At 42.5% G+C, this 20368-nt stretch overlaps 1 protein-coding gene across 3 annotated transcripts in view; it reads right to left on the minus strand.

Annotated features, from left to right (window-relative positions):
• Nucleotides 1–20368, minus strand: part of FCHSD2 (FCH and double SH3 domains 2) — a 118245-nt gene that overhangs the window by 11259 nt on the left and 86618 nt on the right. For 2 of the 3 annotated variants that reach the window (XM_064728403.1, XM_064728395.1), the window contains exons 10-13: nt 18031–18126; nt 16908–16979; nt 9543–9659; nt 8738–8842 (exon numbers count right to left, since the gene is read on the minus strand). In XM_064728403.1, the coding sequence (XP_064584473.1) occupies nt 8738–8842; nt 9543–9659; nt 16908–16979; nt 18031–18126 (390 nt within the window). The remainder of the gene's footprint in view (nt 1–8737; nt 8843–9542; nt 9660–16907; nt 16980–18030; nt 18127–20368) is intronic. The other variant, XM_064728413.1, reaches the window with a different exon arrangement.

A 20368-nucleotide genomic window follows, 5' to 3' on the forward strand; every position in this document is an offset into this window, starting at 1 on the left:
CTTTAAACCTGTCTCAATCAAACCATTTTTCAGAGACATTATTTTAAATTCTTCATAGAATAAATGTGATTTTTAAGGAGTAGGTCAGCTGTAAGAGGGAAATTTATGTCAGATGAAACTTCATATGGCTACAGCTGCTTGCAGCTCTGCCCTGCAATCAGGGATGCAGAGAGGATGGGAAAATTTTGAGAGGTTTCCCATGTTTCCCATGGGAAAAGCCAAAGCCACTGAATGCAAGGGGTCTTCAGGTGAATGATTAACAGTAAATAGTGTTCAGAGAGCTGAGAAAAGGAGGAAACATTCAATACATTAATGTATTAATGTGCATCCCTTCTCTCGTGTTCCTAAGCATCCAAGATTTCCAACAAACCCACTCCAACCTGCACAGGGCAGGGAGAACTACCTTGTCAAAGCTAACTTATTCACAGAATCCCAGAATGTTTTGGCTTGGAAGGACCTTAAAATCCTCCAGTGCCACCCCAGCATGGGCAGGGACACCTTCTGCTATCCCAGGGTGCTCCAAGCCCCATCCAGCCTGGCCTTGAATATATAAATATATGTATTAATGTATATATTTACTTGTGGAGTGAAGTAGAATACATAAATACATATATTAATGTATATATTTACTTGTGGAGTGAAGCAGCTTCCCCCTAACTCATCTTTACATCCTGACACCCATTTATGAGCACCTCCCCTGTGCCTCCACCTAGGAATTGCTCAGCCCAGTTGTTTTTGTTTACCTCATTATGCAATTTCCAATGAGGGTGAGTTATGCTACAGCAATAAACACTGGTCCAGGCTGCTACAAACATCTGCAGTTGCTGTCAGTCCTTGCTCTGCTGTAGTTTGTTTGTACAAATTGTGAGCTAAAATAAACAAGCTGCTCCAAAATCCTTGAGTGTACGTTACAAGAGGTTTTAATTCAATGTACCCAGCAAATCCAATGGAGTTCCCCCTCCCTGTTTACACCCAGGAGCCTTAACAGTCAACAAATGTTTGTTCCAAACCACAAATGTTTTGAGTTTCATTCCATTGCAGGCACCCATAAAAGCACCAGAAGCATTAGGTCAGGCCTGCACTTGAAAGTTATTTACAAGCTGAAATTATATTTTTACCTAAATAATTATGCTGGTAGACCAGAGTTAACAGCTTCCTACCTGCAGGAAAAATACAAATAAAATACCACTGAGGAGCAGAACTTTAGCCTGCTTCTCACACATTTAAACGTGGTTTAGTGGTGGCCTTGGCAGTGCTGGGATGACTTGATGGTCCTGGAGTGCCCTTCCAACCTCAATGACTCTGTGATTCTATGAAGACACAAACATTTCATCCAAGCATCACTCCCCATCTGAACGAGCTGGGCTTTGGCGCTTTCATTATGCCAGAATAAAATGTTAAGTGAGAAGCAAACAGGGCAATAGTGGTGATTTCACCACACTGTGTCACAAGCTTTTCTCCAACTCTTGTTCCCTTGAGAGATCATCACACTAAAAACCAAACCAGGCTTTAACCCTGGCTTTCCCTGGCCCCCACTGGAATCCCCAGGGACACTGGGGGACTGAGTGACCTACACTGACAGACTCAAAATTATCTTCCATCCAGTGACCCCTGGCAGCCCCAGCAGCTCTGAGCATCTCCAGGAAGGCAGCTGAGCTTCCCAAGCCCAGGAATGCTGGAATCCAGCACTGGCTCTGAAATCTGGGTGCTGCCCAAACTCCATTGTTAGCAAATCTCACTGCAGGACAAACATTTTCCTGTGAAACAGTGAAACTGCTGTTTACAGCCACCAATTACTGGTTAATAGCTGAGGACTGGGGTATTTTTATGCTGATTAAAAAACCATCAGCCACCCACAAAATGTACAAACTCTTCTGGGGGGGCTCCTGCTCCTCTGAGCTGTTCTTTCTGCTGGCAGGATCTCAGAAGATGAAAGGAAAAACCACCCAAGTTTTAGAAAATATCAACACTGTTATCTATTCCTCACATACCTGACTGTTGCTCCACATGGGAGATGCAGTAATTTTGTTTATTTACTGTTCCAGGCTTAATTAAGCAATGGTTTTTTGACCCACAGCTTACTCAAGATGAAGACACACAACTGTTCTGCAAGGCATGGAAATGAAATGCAGCAGGAGCATCACAGAGCTGTTCCCCATTCCCAGGAGAGAAAAGGGCTGGAAAGAAACCCAGAATTCCTTCACATCCCACAAACACCTCGAATCCAAGTCCTACAAAGCCATTAATAAAGGTGATGGGGTAAAAACCACACAGAAAAGCAGCAAATGTTTCCCCTTCAATATTCTGGTTTAGGTTTTTGTTAAAGTCACTTTTAAATGGATTTTCCTGAAAGCAGAGTTGCTTTACCTGCCATGGCTTTCCAAGGTGCAGAACAAACCCTGTGCCATGCACAGATTTTTTTTTTTCCCCTGAAGAATTCAGGATTTATTTCTTTTACACAGAACTTGCACTTAGGAGCTTGGTCAGATACTAAAATCAGATTAAATTAGGATTATGAGGAGACCCAAACCATATTCAGTGAGAAATGTGTTATTCCACTGCAATATTTTTCAGTGGCAAGAAAAAAAAATCATATAGGAATAATTCAGGGTGGAAAATCCCTCTAAAATCATGGAGTCCAAATGTTCCCCCAGCACTGCCAAGGCCATCACTGACCATGTCCCCAAGTGGCTGGACACTCTCATTTGGCAAATTCTTTTAGCCAGGAAGAAATCAATGTGGAGAGATTCTGGCAAAACATTCTGGAAAGCCATTATCTTTATTTCTGTCCCCATTTAGAAAAACTTTTTGTTGAAATTCTAGGCTTTTTACTTTAAAAATATATTAAAATGAAGTAATTCTCTTCAGGAAAAGTTAAATTTTGGGCCACTGGAATTATGATACAGTGATAGGCATGACGATAAATAAATTTGATTTATAATTAAGTCTTGGAATGCTCTAAACTTCTCAAAACCCAAAGCGAGTCTTATTCCATGCAGTCCAGTTTTAAATCACAGTGTTAAAGTAAGGGTGTATGGGGAAATAAACCAAAAAATTCAACTTGCACTGCCCTGCTGGGGTTTGGGGTGGAAAACCCAAAGCTTTTTGGCAAAACCACCCCAACCAAAAAGACAAATCCTGTCCAACACAACTCACCTAAGATCTGGATCCTTTTTCTGCACCAGGTGGGGAATTAGCTCATAAATTACATTTTTCACCACAACACTGAGTGAATTTCTTTTCAAAGTGGGAGGCTGGGCTGGAGGTTTGTACAGCTATTCCAGCAGTTAATTTATATGCTAAATAATCTGCATGGACTGAAATCCAACGTGAAGCAAGCAGGAAATGAGGCACTGGCACACATAACACCTCTCCCAAGGGAATTCCAAGGTTAAGGAAAGAGAGGGGAAGCTGTTCCTGGAGAAGAATCCACCTGCACAGCTCCAGCCCAAGAGGCAGATGGGTTTTTCCCAAGCTTAGGCACATAAAGCATTAAAGATCCCTAAGTATTTAATTTGTAGGGTTTAAAAAGTGGCTCTCAAGCTGCTGGGAACAGGGCCTGAATGGACAGCACCCAAATTCTGTAAGGAAATAAGTGTCTGTAAAAGTTTTGTATGCAAACATTTAATATCCCATTTCTCTGCAGTCCTGGGGTGAACACTGGTTCCTCATGGAGTGAAAAATGTTATGGACACTTCAGAGCCAAAACATTCAGTAAGACTGAGGAACAGGCTGGATTAGATATCCCAAAGCCATCACTTAGAAAATCATCCCATTCCACCCCTGCCATGGCAGGGACACCTCCCACTATCCCAGGCTGCTCCAAACCCCATCCAACCTGGCCTTGGACACTTCAGGGATCCAGGGCAGCCCCAGCTTCTCTGGGAACCTGTGCCAGGGCCTGCCCACCCTCACAGCCAGGAATTCCTTCCCAACATCCCACCCATCCCTGCCCTCTGGCAGTGGGAGCCATTCCCTGTGTCCTGGCACCATCCACCACGTAAAAAGTCATCCTCCCCCTCACTAAACTGCTTTTCACCAAGAGAGTTTGAAATTCCTGCTCTGTGGATGTCACTGGGGTTTTTTTTCAGGCCAATCTGCTGACCTGGAAAGGCCAACAGCTCCCACACATCTCCTGCAGGGAATGCACCTGGCTCCCTGCACTGCTCCCCAGCCTTTGCTTCCTGAGCTCAACCAAGGATGGCATTTTACAAATTCATCTTTTTGGATTAGGAGCCCTATTCCCTGGAAGTGCTCCAGGCCAGGTTGGTGAGGCTTTGGAGCAACCTGGTGTCCCTGCCCATGCCCTGAAGGTCCCTTCCCTCCCAAACCATTCCGTGGCTCCATTTCATTTATTTTCCTGAAGCATATGGAATTTCCTTTGCTCCCACTGTGCCACAACCCAGCAATAAATATCTACAGCCAAATACAAGGAGAGGGAGAAATCAGCCCCCCAATTAAACACAATTAAATTGGCCCTGCACCTCTGAGCTGATGAAACAGAGTAAACAGCACCACAATGAGCCTTAACCAGATCTAATCAGGTACAAACACACTCTGGAGAGCTGTAGGTATCCTGATGAGGAGACAAAACACATCCCCCTGTCATTAAGTGGGATTAATTGCTGTGGAGGCCCAAAGACCTAAGAGCAAACGTGAAACCTCTCCCACCATCCTGGAGAAGAATTTTGTCAGCCCTGAGACAACTGAACTGCTTGGGGAGAGCCAGGCTGGAGCCTTTGGTGGGAGAGAGGAAAAAGAAGAAGAGAAACAGAAATCTCCCGTGCTGGCACTGCTGAGGCACCTCCAGTGCTGGGGCAGCTTCAGCATCCTCAGGACAGGAAGGACATGGAGGGGCTGGAGGGTGTGCAGGGCAGGGAAAGGAGCTGGGCAGGGGCTGCAGAATCCCTGAGGGAGCTGGGCAGGGGCTGCAGAATCCCTGAGGAGCCGGGCAGGGCCTGCAGAATCCCTGAGGAGCTGGGAAGGGGCTGCAGAATCCCTGAGGGAGCTGGGAAGGGGCTGCAGAATCCCTGAGGGAGCTGGGCAGGGGCTGCAGAATCCCTGAGGGAGCTGGAATGGGCTGCAGAATCCCTGAGGAGCTGGCAGGGGCTGCAGAATCCCTGAGGAGCTGGAAGGGGCTGCAGAATCCCTGAGGGAGCTGGGCAGGGGCTGCAGAATCCCTGGGGAGCTGGCAGGGGCTGCAGAATCCCTGAGGAGCTGGAAGGGGCTGCAGAATCCCTGAGGGAGCTGGGCAGGGGCTGCAGAATCCCTGAGGAGCTGGAAGGGGCTGCAGAATCCCTGAGGGAGCTGGGCAGGGGCTGCAGAATCCCTGAGGGAGCCGGGCAGGGCCTGCAGAATCCCTGAGGAGCTGGGAAGGGAATGGAGAATCCCTGAGGGAGCTGGGAAGGGAATGGAGAATCCCTGAGGAGCTGGGCAGGGGCTGCAGAATCCCTGAGGGAGCTGGGCAGGGGCTGCAGAATCCCTGAGGGAGCTGGGAAGGGGCTGGAGAATCCCTGAGGAGCGGAAGGGCTGCAGAATCTGAGGAGGAGTGAAGAAATCCCTGAAGGGGGGGAGCGGAGTGGTGAGGTGGAGCTGCAGATCCTGAGAGCTGGAAGGGGCTCAGCTGGAGCAAAGGAGGCTCAGGGGGACTCTGTGGCTCTGCACAGCTCCTGACAGGAGGGGACAGCCAGGGGGAACAGGCTCTGCTCCCAGTAAATTTCTGTCTCCAGTCACTGAAAGATAAAGGGATTCAGGCAGTGGGAAAATGGAAAGCTCAATTCCTCCCTTCCTTCCTGCTGCTACAGAAATCAAAGCTGAAATCACACAAGTTCTACTTCAATTACCTGAATTGGGTCAGTGAGTACAGTGGAGCTCCAAGAATGGCTTATCTTCACAAATAATCAGTTTTCAACATCAATTCCCCAATTTTTAATTGATCTGATGCCTGAATTGTGCCACTTTCAGTTTGAAGGAGCACCTTGTGCTCTCAGGGCTTGTCTTTATCAAAGTGGTTCAATGCAGCAGGGACAAGCATGGAATCCCTCTGGATCTGAACTCCACAGTGTGTCATTAACTGCAGTCAATTTTACTTCTTTGCCAGTGCCAGAGGTATTATCACTCCAATTCTAACATTATTTTAACATTTCCTTTAAAAACAAGCAATCAAACAAAACAAAATAAAAAATCCTCCTTTAACAAACCCCACATTTTCCAATTTTAACACAAAAATGTGTGCTCTGGTTATCAGTTACAGTCACATCTGTCATGTATCATCTGCACAGCAGCACTCTGCTGGAAATCCTAATTTTTCCCTAACTCTAATCAAGGAGTTTGCTCCCTGAAAACATCACAAGGAAAAATAGCTGTTATCCCAGGGAGAAAAAGATCAGAAATAACCCACTGAGCTGTGGATGTGCCTATCTGAGGGTTTATATTCATCTTGCAGAAGACAAAACAATTGGGATTCTCCAGTATTTCCTGATCCTGAGCACATTTTTACTCAATTCTTTTGCTGTACTTTCAAATGACACCTGTTTCCACATCCCTATACTTGTTAAATCCAGTTATCCATATGGAACAGGCCCTCAGCTCCTCCCAGGGTTTAGATTTCCCGGGATTCAGGATGTCCAAGGAAGAGGGCAGGGAGATGAGCACTTCTATGCCCAATACACCCTGGAAAAGTAAAACCTTTACCAATAAAATCCTCTCTTACCAAACCAGAAAGAACTAATCCCAAAATGTTTGTGAAGTTGTCTTCCCCTTCAGGAACGACAAGGACAGAAAAGGGAGAAAGTGGATTTGCAAAGGAAAATGAACAAGTCAAGAAACCAAAATGGGATAGAACAGGCATTAAAAAATCCATTAAAATAACAAGCATTTCAAGGGAAAAATAAAATAAAAATCAAATCTCTGTGTCATCCTCACACACCTTCAGATGTGAGACCAGAACAAACTCCACAGCCTCTCTACAGCCTCAATGACTTTTTGCACAAATACCACTCCCCAACCCAACCCTCAGTAATTCCATCTCCATCAGGTGCCCTTAAATATGCAGGAATGTTTGGTTTTCACACACTGCAAGGAATTATAATTGCATTCCCAAAGAACAGGTTTTAGCTCAAAGCTCAGGCTGTTCTCCTCCAGGATTTCATGTGTGCAAAAATCTCTTGTCTGATTTGTGGTCTTGAGCTCAGTCTTAGAGGAGTGGGGACCAACAGGGCTAAAAGAAAAAGCCACTCCCAAGCGGAAATAAAATCTCCCTAAATTCACTTATTGGTTTATCTGAAAAAAATAAACAATGCTACACTATGAACAGCTTTGGTGGCAATACAGAAAAGTCCCACAAAGTGGTTTTCACACCATTCCAAAAGCTCAGGGATAACTTCATGTCTTTAAAATGTGCAGTGGAACAGGAAGAAGTTGGCAAAAATCCCTCAAACACTGAGTTTCATCCTCAAGTACTTGGCACTGGCACCATACTCCCTTGTAAAACATGGCATGTGTTAAATATTAGGAAGATAAGGGATGATTTAACTCCGACATGCTGGAAAACCAGGAAAATATACTATTTGTCTGAATTAGCTAAAACACACGTCTTAGAGAAAATTATATATAAAATTTACACTTCTTGCCACTTTCCCTCTCTCCTAAGTCAAATAAGTTCCAGACTGGTTTAATTTGTACCTTTTATAATATTTTGCTGCAAGAACTTTCTCTTTGGTGACTTCTTATCATGATTTTATTTCTTGCCGTTGCTTTTATCCTTGCAGATTTAATTATTAACTATGTATGTATATACACAAGTATTCTGGAGTATGGTCTCTTGGAAATTATTTACTCAAAACAAGTTTTTAAACCACTTTCTGTAAGAATTAGGTTTTTTAAAAAAACTATATCCTGCATTTGCCTTAAAAGGGAGCCTGATAGCTCTCCTGCCAGGAAAAGGAAAAATTTTGCTCTGTATTTTCCAACCCCTTCACCTGTAAATCACATTCCTAATTACATCAGGTACTCTGAGGTATGAGAAGCAGTGCACTGAAACAATTAGATTTCTCCTACAGTTTTAATTAAGGAAGCCACTCACCCAAAACCCAGCAGATAGATCCTGCTGCCTGCAATGGGGTTTTTCAGTCAGTGCCCATGAAAACAGTTCACTTTTACCAGCCCAACACTGGCAGCCAAATAAGTTCATTTTTTCATGAGTCTTAACCCACAGCAGGTCTCAAAAACCTCTGTAACACTTTTAAAGCCACCTCACACTAAAATTAGAGACACAAGGATTATTTCCAATGTTTCCCCATCAACAGTCAGATTCAGTGTATCAAAACCCACTACAACAGCACATAAAAGTTCTATAACCTAAAGATATGAAGTCAGATAAAAAAACATTTTCTAGTATTAATTCCTTCAAGCAGAAGGAAATTAGTAACAATCAATGAGATTGTTCTTCAACCTGTTTCAGATAAAGCCCCTAAATATAGAGATTTTTGACCTTTGACAGTGAAAAATGCAGCAAGAGGACTCACTCTTCATCAGGAGGTGTTTTAATATCACTCTTCTGATCTGCACTTTCATGAAATTCATTCAGTGATTTGACAAATACCAAATGAAGAAAAAAGATCTTAAAAATCTCTGGGTTTTGATGCTAAAAATAGACATTTCCACCAACCAAATGAAGCTGTAACCGAGATCTACCTGTGGGAAGGAAGTGAAAATGCCAAAATAATTTCCTCTGTACCTCAGCCTTGCGAATGCTCTCCCTGGCTTCGTCAATTTTCTGCTCCAGCTCCGCTCGGGTTTGCTCGGACATGACGGGCCCGTGGCACTCCAGCTCTTCCAGGGTCTGCCAGGAACAAGGACACACACCACAGGTGCAATAAACGCCAAGGACAGCAATTTGTGACAACCAGTTACTGTCTGGATGCTGGGCTTGGCTGACAAAGTCCATCCCGGGAAATAAAAGAAATAAAATGTGGTGACTCTAATGCTGCGCTATGGCCATTCCCCATGTCCTGTCCCTCCATGCCTTGCCCAAAGTCCCTCTCCACCTCTCCTGGAGCCCCTTTCAGCACTGAGCTCTCCCTGGAGCCTTCCCAGAGATGTCAGAGCATTCTGGATGTTGATTTCCTCCACTGATGCTGTGCTCAGGAGCTGGAATTGTATGGAACACCGGGACACTGGGCAGGGTGTGGTGAAAGCACAGCAGACTCCTTCATGGCTGGATTTTTTGGGGGAAGAGCAAGGAACTTTTTTCTTTATTCTCCCTCCTAAAAGACACATTCAACACATTCCAAAACCCAGCTGCCTGATGCCCAAACACAGCCCTTAGCTCTTCAGAGCTCAGCCACAGACAAAGAAATAAATGTATCAATTCCCACCTAATTTTACATCTTCGCATTAGATTTAACAACCAATCCCTCACGGATTTTCCCAGTGTGGAACTGACTTTTGACAGTCCCACAAAGGGAGGCCCCAGGGGGGTCCCTGGCGCTGTCAGCAGCCCCTGTCCCAGGGGATGGGCCTGTCCCCTGTCCCAGACCTACCCTCTGGCTGTGGACGATGTTCTTGTGCTCGCGGGCCACGCGCGTCGCCCATTTCCGCGCCTCCTTGTTCAGGCTGTGCTCCTCGGTGGTTCCCGTCTCTGACTCCAGCTGCCGGCTCTGGAATGGGCGACAGGGGATGAGCTACGATGGCCAGACCCTGGGCTGCCTCTGGGCTGGCCTACAGGGTAACTCTGTGCCACATTTATCAGCCTGGGGTCCTGTTTCTTATGAAACAAGGAAGGTGTGACACAAACTTGCTGGTGAACTTCGGGATGGGACCAGGTTGTGGGAAGGCAACTCCAGAAGAGCTCACAAGAATCCCATTTCCAAAGTAAACAGGCATTGTAGGAAGCAAAGATCATGGAATCATGATCTTTAAAAGCCCTGACACAGGCAGGGACATCTTCCACTGTCCCAACATGCTCCAAGCCCTGTCCAACCTGGCCTTGGGCACTGCCAGGGATGGAGCAGCCACAGCTTCCTCAGGCACCCTGTGCCAGGGTCCCACCACCCTCATGGGGAACAATTCCCTCCTAAAGATGAAAGGTTTAGTGTGACCAAGGGGCTCATTCTTTGTAAATTGTGATCAAACCACAAAGCCATCAAATATTTCAGTTCAGCATGGCAGTTTCTGTCCAAAAATGTTTGTGTCTGCAAAACAGAGTCTGAAATTTCCTATCACGTTTTTGATATTGTTCTATCTTACTCCTGCTTTTGTTGTGTCAATGACAAAAAGTAAAACTGTCCCCCTCAAGAAGTTCCAACTAGAGCAAGATGAAATAGTGTCTGTAGGCTGAACTGAGCAGGAACATTTCCCAGCATGGAATTACAGAAATCATTCCCAATCCTTCCATCATTTCTATTTGTAACAGAGTCATAGAATCATCTTCCATCTCTGAAGATATCTGAACACCACCTGGATAGAGTCCTGGACAAGCAGCTCTGGACCAGACAACCTCCAGAGATCCCTTCCAACCTCAACCAGTCCCTATGGCTTTTTTCCCTGATCCAATCATTGCAATCCACAACCCCTCTGCACTCCTTTTTATCACAAGTCCTTACTTGTGATATTCCTGCCCAGCCTTTCAGATCAACCAAAAGAAATCCCTCATAAACTGCCTCAGGAAGAGAGAATACGCACAGAAAGAAATGCCTGTGTCACAAATTTCTCACTCTGTGTGGTTCAAATGACACAAATTTTCTTCATCAGGTGGAGTTTGAAACTAGAGAAAAAGCCCAGAAGGATGAAAAGGTTGCTTAGGCAGAAGAAATCCAAAGTTAGCCATCAGGAAAGGGTAAGAGAGCTGAAAGACATGGAATTATTTTCAGGGTAGCTGGGAAGCCTCCAGCTGTTGCAGAAGAAGAGATGCTGTTATCAGGTATTTTAGCAGGAAAAGTGGAGTGATTTGTGCCAAGGAAGGATGAGAGTTTAACCATCTACACCAGCATTTGGCACAGACTGGGGTGAAACCAAGAGACACCAGGAAGTCATTCTGAAAACAAGATTTTCCTGGCCCCGTGGAAGAGGCAATAATTACTACCTTTGGTTGACAGACTATCAGGGATATAATTGAAAAAGAGGCAAAATTGGTTCAGCTCATTGCTTGTTCAGTGAAGTTCTTTGCCAAAACTGAACTGGCCTTTATTCTGAGTGTCTGAAATGCCAGCCAGGGTTCTTTTCCAGGCACAGGGAATTGTAAGGCAGGGTGTGGAGAAGAGGAAGAGGAGGGTTACAGGCACGGGGCCAGCCCTGGGATGATCAGGGAGGAAGGTGAAGCTTCAGGTCAGGATCTCTTCACCCATCCCCTCAATTTAATTAATAAACTGGCTTTTCTTTAATATGATTTAGAGAATTATACTCATTCATTACTGACTTCTTGATTACCTCTGTTAAGCTACTCCATTGTAAACTTGAAGGAAACAACACGTGGATTTATTTAGGCACATCCAATCCTTAAAGTAACATTTCACCTCAGTTTTTTTCCAGTTTATCACATAACTTCTTCCACAGCTTCCACCTGAGCCGAATCTTTGACATTCCCTGCTCCCTATCACACATCTGAGAGTGAAAACAGCCCATAACATATTTTTAATATTCCCACTGCTCTTGCTCCTACTCAGCAGCACATTTTCATATGGAAAGAATCCAAACTTTTAAGTCACTTGATAATCTTCTCCATTACCCCAAGTGTGATTTTGGGTTTTAGTCTATTTATAATCAAAAGCACTTGACCAGAAAAATTAATGTGGACTTTGTGGCTATTCTTAAAGGCCACTTAAAAAATAAAGGAATTCAGTAGGATCAGACTTGTATTAGTTATTTATAAAGCAGTATTGCACCCAGGCAGACCTCACCCTTGCTAAAAGTTCTAAAAATAAAACAAAAATAAAAATATAGCAATGAAAAGCCTGAATTCTGTACCCTCAGGGAAAGACAGACTGGACAGGAGCATCAAGAAAATGAAAACCATTAAATAGGTGAGAAGAAAGGAGCTAAACCAGATTTAGTTGCTGTGGACATTAAAGCCCAAATTGCAGGGAAGAAGGTGGAGGAACTGAAGGGCCTGATCCTGATTTACTCCACGAAGCTGAAGTGTTTTCAGGCCTGGAATGCCTCAGTTTAACCTCTTCCAAAAAGAGAGGGAAACCAAACCCACTCTGGTGGCCAAGGAATGAAGGCAGAGCCAAAAAACCTGAGCTAAACATAGATGGGCACCCTGCTGCTCCCTCAGGCTTGGGTTACAACAAAAACAGTGTTTAGTGCTAAAAACTCCACCAGTAAACCAAACACAAACTTCTGGATGGCTCCAAGCAGCTAAAAAGCTTTAGGGACAGCAATGCTGCTTCTTAAATTAACAAAAGCACTCAGGCTGCAGCCCAATGTCACTTCTCCATTTTGGTCTGAAATGTTGCTGCAGGTGCAGGATTTGCCTCCCAGCAGGCCAAACTCAGCCTGTATTCTTATTTATCTGGGTATATCCGGATGCAGATGGCACAGTGCTGTCTTGAAAGCAAAAAAAAAAAAAATCAACTTCTGAGCCTCAAAGTTCCTTCTTTTTGTGGCTGAAGCCTGAAAAAGTTCCCTTCTAGCAAGGCAAAAAGCAGAGGACATTTATTGCATGCAAAGCACCGACAGAAAACACAGCTAAAAACCAGGCATTCCTTTTAGAGAGAGGTGAAAACAAGAAGTTTCCATGCCAATGCTGCAGAGGAACACTGTGGGGAGGAGGAAGGAACACACATGACATTTTTCACACAACTCACTGCTAAACTCAGCAGTTCTGAGAAAATCGTGAGCCAACTTTGGGGCTCCCTCCAGTCTCCTGTTGCTAAATTCATTTAATTTTAATTTAGCCAAGAGTGAGCTGGGGCTGACTCATATTTCAGTCAATTTCCAGCATTTCAAACTGGACACTCCTCATCTCTAAAAATTCAGATTTTTTTTTTGCATAAAGGCAATTCTTCCCCCTCAGAATAATAAAAAACTACTTAAATCCACTATTATTATTATCACATATATGTTACAATAAGGCTAAATCCAAATAAACCTATTATTGCTGCTTTATAGAACCACATGCTGCTTTTTAAACCAACAAATTTATAATATATTATTAATACTAGACAATATTATATAAATCTAATAAATTGATCAGAGGGCTGCAGAAGGAAAGGGAACATTAGACCTGGCAGGGATGTTTTGTCTTGGTTTTTTTTTTTTTTTTTTTGTTTTGCTTTGGGTTTTGTTTTTTTTTTGGGGTTTTTTTGTTTCAATTTTTTTGTTTTTGTTTTGGAAGTTTAGAATCTTAAAAGTATTGATTTTTATTAAATACCACTGATCAACACAGCTTTGTTATTCCTAGGCCTTGATGTTTCTGTACTAAGAACTTCTGTTGCATACAAGAGATGAAAAGCACAACCCTTTTGTTAAAATTAATTTGAATCTTATTTATTTTTAAAGGTTTTTATTGTTCTCACTGAAATTAATCTTGAAATTAGAGTGTTGAGTATTTTTGTTCATTTATTTCTATTCTCACCCTCATAATTATCCTCATTTGCCTCAGCTCTCACAGCAGCTGCATTCCCAGCCAATTTTTCCAAAAATCTATTAGAACTAGAAATATGGAAAAATTGCACTCATTACGTAACCAAAGGCAGAAAAAAAAAGACTTTTAAAATCAATTTTGACCCAGAAAAATTGATTTTGTGAGTATTTTCAATGCAATATAAACAAATTTGTAGTTCTGAAAGAGCTACTTCTTTCAAGAAGAGCAACTTGTGCTCTCTGATTTTTATGGTTAGAAAATGCTCAGAGCTTTATTTCAATTTTGTTTCCTGACTGCTAAAAGCCAAAGAATTCTCTCTAAATTAAAATTAGGTGGTGCAAATTAAAATAAAATCAACTAGGCAGTGAAAATTAAAATAAAACCCATTAGGTTAGGAGCCAATTCCAGCTCATTACACTTAGGAGAAAATCAGAAACGATCCTCACATTCAACCTAAATTAAATCCCCAGTAGATCCAAAACTTTTCTTTTTCTTCAGTATCAACCTCAAATATAAACATCAGATCTCAGATCTTATTTTAAGCACAGATGGGGTGGGAGGGATTCAATAAAATCAGTTTTAGACAGGCACAAGATGGGTCAAGTCCCAGAAGGAAGGCAGAGCTTTGCCCACTCACACCCACTGATCACTCCTTTACCTGAATGGCTGTAATTCTCCTCAAAAAGAACTCCTAATTCTGAATAAAATTAAATAATTACTTCTTTGTAATATATATTTAGCCTCAAAAAGCTTATACTTAAAACCAGTCTGTTCCAGTATGAAAAGGTTGATCAAAGTAAATAATAATCTTAATTTTTTTTTCAGGTTTAACTTCAAGCAAGTTGTATTTAAACTTGGTCTGTTATGGTATAAAATGTACAGACCACTGTAAATATAGAAATATGGGCCCTTTTAATGTAACTTTTATATAAAATTCCTTCATGGAAGATGCTGAGAAATTCCAATATGTTCTTCTGAGAGTGAAGAGAAATTCATCTCTATTTTCACAATCTACCCATAAAACAGCCAAGTTATGTGGGGGGGAAACTGAAAAACTTTCCTCTGAACTTCCTGAGGTGATTTTGTGCAAATTAAGAGGTAAAAAATAAGATTATTTTCATGTCAAGAAGCTGTGGGAAAAATCAGCTGGGCCACAGCTTTTCCTCACGTTCTCTGAGGAAACAGTGAATAAAAAACAGGAAAAAGACCCCAAAAAATGAAATGTCAGCTTTCCAGGCCCTTCTCCTCCCATTCCAGGGACACTTTTGTGTCACCTGCCTCCCTTTCTCACGTGATAACCCTGGGATCAAGGAAAAGCAGCTTTTCCAAGCAGGAAACAGAGAAATTTCCTTTCTCCTCTTCCCTGTTCTCGTGGCTTATCTGTGAGCACAGGGCAGCGTTTTTCACACTGGATTTCTGAGGAATTCAGAGATATCCCTTCCCTCATGGGCATAATGAAACTGGAGAATCACAGCAGCCTCTGTGGAAGGCCAAGAGGAGCTGAGTGCATTTCCTTGGGAGGATAAAGGAATTTTAAAATATTCTTTGCCATTCTCTGCTTTGCTGGCTATAAATCCATGTTGGGAATTCTGTTCTGGAGAGGATTAAAGCTTGCTAGGAACTGATCACTTGTTTCTTTCTGAGTATTTTTAAAACAAATAATTTCTTTAAGGGTAAGTGGTTTGTTTTAGGGATTTTTCGGAAAACTTTCTTTTTTTAAATAAGAATTTATGTCCATCAAAATGAACCAAGACAATGAAATAATTTAAGTCGTTTAGTAACATCAACAACTGAATAAATTCCAGTTCAAACCATTTTTTTTAGATAAAGGAAAATACCTGATTGATGTAAAACATTTTGAAGTGGTTTTCTCTTGGTGGGCACTCAAGTGCACATTTTGCCTAGAGCAAGTGGGATTTTTGGGATCAAAAATCCTGGAACGTGATGGAAAATTGTTTAATTCCTTCCTTTCTTAGGAACAGACCCTTTTGCAGGCTCTGAATGTGCATTTTGGGATCATTTTGGAAGCAAACTGGGCTGTCCCTACTCAAGGATTGCACAGAAATCCTGGTAATAAAACAGAAGTTTGGGATGGACCATGGAAAAGTGGAATTTCCACCAGAATTCACATCTCTCCATTCAGAGCTCCACATCCATATTGTTTATAACATTCCCCCTGCCTACAGCCCTCACAACTCCATTCCAGTAATAAATACTCTGAATTTTGAGCCCAGCCCCAGTGCACCAGACCAAACAGAGCCCACAACTTGTTCTTGGGAAAGGTTCACATTAAACTTTTGATGAGATATATTTATGATTCCACTTTTTTCTTTCAGTCTTTGGTGTGAAAATTATCATGCAGAACCCACAGAAATTAAAATCCAACTGAGAAACCTCTGTAAAACATCTAGAAACAGAACATGTGGCAAAAGAATGCTTGGTGATTGTTCTCCTGCAATTAAATGTTGCTCCATCAATTAGAAACATCCAATTTGTGACCAATTCAAAAGCCTGAGCAAGAGCCTTCATTCTCTTGTACTTATTGATTAAAAATGGGATTGCCCAGGTAGGATCCTGTCAGCTGAGCAGAACCACATGGATACTAAAGAAGCATAATTGAATTGTTTTTGGGAAAATTGGTTTGCCCAAGCAGCTGCAGATTAAAAAGCTGCAGAGCACTGAGGAAATGCAGGAATTCTGCAGCCCCAGAGGGTAAAGCAAGCAAAGGAGGAGGAACTGAGACATGAAGGACCCATTCATTCATTGCTTCCCAAAAATTCCTGGAGTGAGGCAGCACCAGGAGCACACGAGGACCCTGTGAGCCCACACAAGGGCCATGGCACAGGATCCTGGCATTCCTCACACTGGGGAGTTCAATGGGAGAGACTTCCAGCCCTCCTGGCCATGGAATGGCCCTCTGGAAAAAGCCAAATCAATCAGCAATGGGGCTGCATTTCAGCAGAGCCTGCAGCTCTCACACCTCTCCCTCTCACGCAGGAGCAGCAACCAATTTCACACAGCACGCTCTTGAGCTGTGAAATTTTAATCCATGCCCCAGCAGATTAGAATATCAATTACAAACCCCCAAATTGATTAGAATATCAATTACAAAAGGAGAAGTGTGAAGCTGCCCCCCACTAATAACACCCTTAAATTGATTTTTCCTCCTTGAAGTCTCATTGTGAAAAAAGCTTTTTTTCCCTACCTTTTCTGTTTTATATAGATAGAGATAGTGCATTCTGTTGCCACCTGTCCAGAGGGTAAATCCAGCATCCCACATGCACAGGGATAACACAGGGCTGACCAGAAACACCCCAGGTACCTCGGCTATGGTCATTCTCATAGCACTGACAGGTGAGGGCTCAATCTCCACCAGCTGAACTGCATTAAAACTCTGGATGCAGCGAGTGCACAGGGATGAGAACACAGCAGCAAAGGTTAGAGAGGCACAGCAGAGACTCAGAAAGATTCTGCTCACTGTTACCAAGAACAACCTAAAATTTATCACAGAATATCCTGAGTTGCAAGGGACCCATCAGCTTCATCCAACACCCCAACAATCCCACCCAAGAGCTTTGTCCAAACATTTATTTATGGGAATAACTGACTCTTTCTGGAATAAAAATCAAAATCAGAGTTTGTTACAAGGGAAATACAAAGGAGAGCCAGTCAGAGATGTCAGGGTGACTATAAGGGAAAATCACCCTTATGCAGATCTTGATCTGAATCACTTGAATGCAGATCAGGACTGCCCAATGAAGTTCAATAAAGAATTCAAGTCAGGAAAAGTTTATAAGCTTTAAAGAACCAAACTTATTTTAAACAGCTGTTTCTTAAAATACCATCAGTAATGTCAATGGGACATCAAGAACCCACTTTAATCAAGGTGCTGTTTGGAAATGCACTTACACACTCTGATTCACCCACTTTTAATGTCATTAACGATTGCTTTGGAAGCAACACAGAAAGCAAGATAAGATTCTTGCATATTATTTTGGAATGCAGTGTTTTACCAGTATTATTTTTAGTAACACTCTCTATATGTATCAGTAAGTATTCCTTGAGCAATTTAGGTGTGCAGGGACCCTTTCTTTGGCACAGTTGTAACCCAGTATTAGTGAATATTATGAGAACCTCACCAGCAGGATAAAAAGGCAAGAAAATTTAGTAGGAATTAGGCTGAAAGCAGTGAAACAGAGGACTGTTAGTCACAATCTGGAAGCCAAAAAAAGATCCTGCTCTTTTGTGGATGATGTAGAGCCTATCTGATGCTTTTTTTACCATCACCCACCTCCTGCAACCAGGCCACTCTCCCTTTCTCTCCCAAAAATACCAGCACGAGGTTAAACCAGACTGGGATACCAGTGATTCTCTTCCCCATTTAGAACAATCTGCTTTAAAATAGAGCAGGAGCAAGTAAGTGCAGGGGTTGACAGGGCTCTTACAGTGTCGCTGTCGCTGGGCTGGAACTGGAAGGGCTGAGGTTTGTGGAACACGGAGTTCTCCTGCAGGAACAGCTGGAGGTTGTAATCCCGCACCACCTGAGGAAAGAAAAGGTTTATTTTTTATTCCTTGTTTGGTGAACTGAAAAACAGCTGGGGAGCAAAACCAGCACAGTTTCCAACTGAAATTAAACCTGCAGCAGAAGGCTGGGTGCACCAGCAGGGAAATGAGGACCTGGCAGGACACACAGGGGGTGACCAGGACCTAAAATATCCCTGCCATTTACCTGCAAAATGGAGGAAAAACACCAGCTACTGAATAGGCTGTCACTGCCAGAAATATTTCCCCCCTCCTCTTATGGGTAATTTCCTGTGCACTGCTCTTTCTTGAGATGAAAAGTCTTAATTTGGCAGAAATTATTAATTGTGGGAGCTGAAAAGACTTATTTGGAATAAAGCATCCAAAATCAGTCACAAACTTCATCTCTCTTTATTAAATTGCTTTCAGAGAAAACTCTCCAAGCTTGCATTTTGCTGAAGCAAAACTCCTTCAGCTCCCAAATTTGTTTAATGATACGTTTCAGGCAGCATGACACAGATCCCTAAACAAACCTCTTATGTCACAATTTACACAGATTTACAAAGAAATACCCCGTGATTGCGAGATGAAAAAATAGGATCGCTGGTTGAAGAACTCTTACAGAGCATTCACTGCCTCAATTGATGAAAATGCATCAAAATTATATCAATTTATTACCAAACTGGGGGTTTACATGTACAAAGGAGATAATAAAGATGGTATTTATCCAGAAATAGCAGCGTTGTGCATGACCAAGAACTCTGTGCTGCGTGGACAATGGGAAATAAAACTTGTTCTCTAATGCAGCAAAATGTTGATGCTTGTGTTGCTGAAATACTGAACTGTAAAAAATTAATCTCCAGTTAAAGAAAGTAAATAGTCCTCCAGGGCCAATAACACTCTCATCTAAACCAGAAAAGTACATAATTACTGCTCCAATTTGAGCAGTTGAACATAAACACACTCAAATGGGGAGAAAACAGACAGGGATTTGCATCACCAATTCCCAGAAATAGAAATTCAGAAAATACTAAAGAAGGAAACATCTGCAGCTTCAGAGGATGCTCAGCACTGATCTGGCATCAGAATTATTTAATTTAAGCAGCTATTCCATTGAATTGTCCTTTGGCTCCACGTGAACACTGACCATAGCACACAACCCTGGGCCGTGCCAAATATGTGGAGCTGTTTTAACTTCAATTAGGAAACCCCCCCAAAATGAAGTTACTGAGGATGTGAAAACCTCCACAGGTATTTTTATGTGCTTTCCCCACAGAAATCTGACTCCCAAGCAAATCAGTTCAAAGCAGAAAACTCATTTTTCCAACAGCACTCCTAGAGATTCGCCCTCAAAGCCACAATAAATGGTTAAAAATGAAAACAACTTTATCAGAACAGGAGGTTTGGGAGGATGTGCAAGCCCAGCACATGAAATCCTGCATTTGCACAAAATATTGGACAACTGATAAAAAAGAGAATAAAAAGACTCCAAAGCAACACTGTATCCTTGGGGTTAAGCTGCCACTTTCCCAAATAGATTTCCTGTTATTCAGTAATTAAATCAATGTTTTTACATGGTTTCCTTCTGAAGTCAATGTCAATTGACAGGTTCCAACAGACCTGAAATCAAACATTAAATATACCCCATGTGCAGAAACAAGGCACAGTTAGAGATGGGCATAAAGGAAATTCTTTGCCCTCTTACCAGAAATCTCACAGAAATGTTACTCAAAACAGCAAATGGAATTTCAGAAAATATTCCAAAGTAAATCAGATTTTTTTTTTCCAAAAGAGAGGGGCAAGAAGTACAATTCTTGAGTAAGACTGCTCAAGTGAAAAGGAACTTAAATTGCATTTTGATACAATCACAGCCCCAGACTGGTTTGGGTGAGAAGGGACCTAGAAAATCATCTTATTCCAGCCCCTCTCATGGGCATCAGGGACATCTGAGCCAAGGAGCCATCCCTGGCACTTGTGCTCCTAAAGCAAATACAATTTATTTCCATCCTGCAAACAGAAATGGAGTTCAGATGGAAGAGCAGAAATATTCCTCCCAATGACCTGAAGTGTCTCTTCTATGCAGAGCCTGCCAAGCTTGTACTGCAAACTAACAAAGAACAGGTGAAGCATTCAAAACCCCCAATAAATATTTAAAACCTCTGCTTTGATGACAGGTTTATTCTAAATTGCTACAAATTTATTACATGTTTAACAACTCAAGCTGCTTTTGAAAGACATGGATGGTTTTTGGAGGAGAGAAAA

The sequence above is a fragment of the Zonotrichia leucophrys genome, chromosome 1 (genome assembly GCF_028769735.1).
Source record: "Zonotrichia leucophrys gambelii isolate GWCS_2022_RI chromosome 1, RI_Zleu_2.0, whole genome shotgun sequence".
Classification (NCBI taxonomy): domain Eukaryota; kingdom Metazoa; phylum Chordata; class Aves; order Passeriformes; family Passerellidae; genus Zonotrichia; species Zonotrichia leucophrys.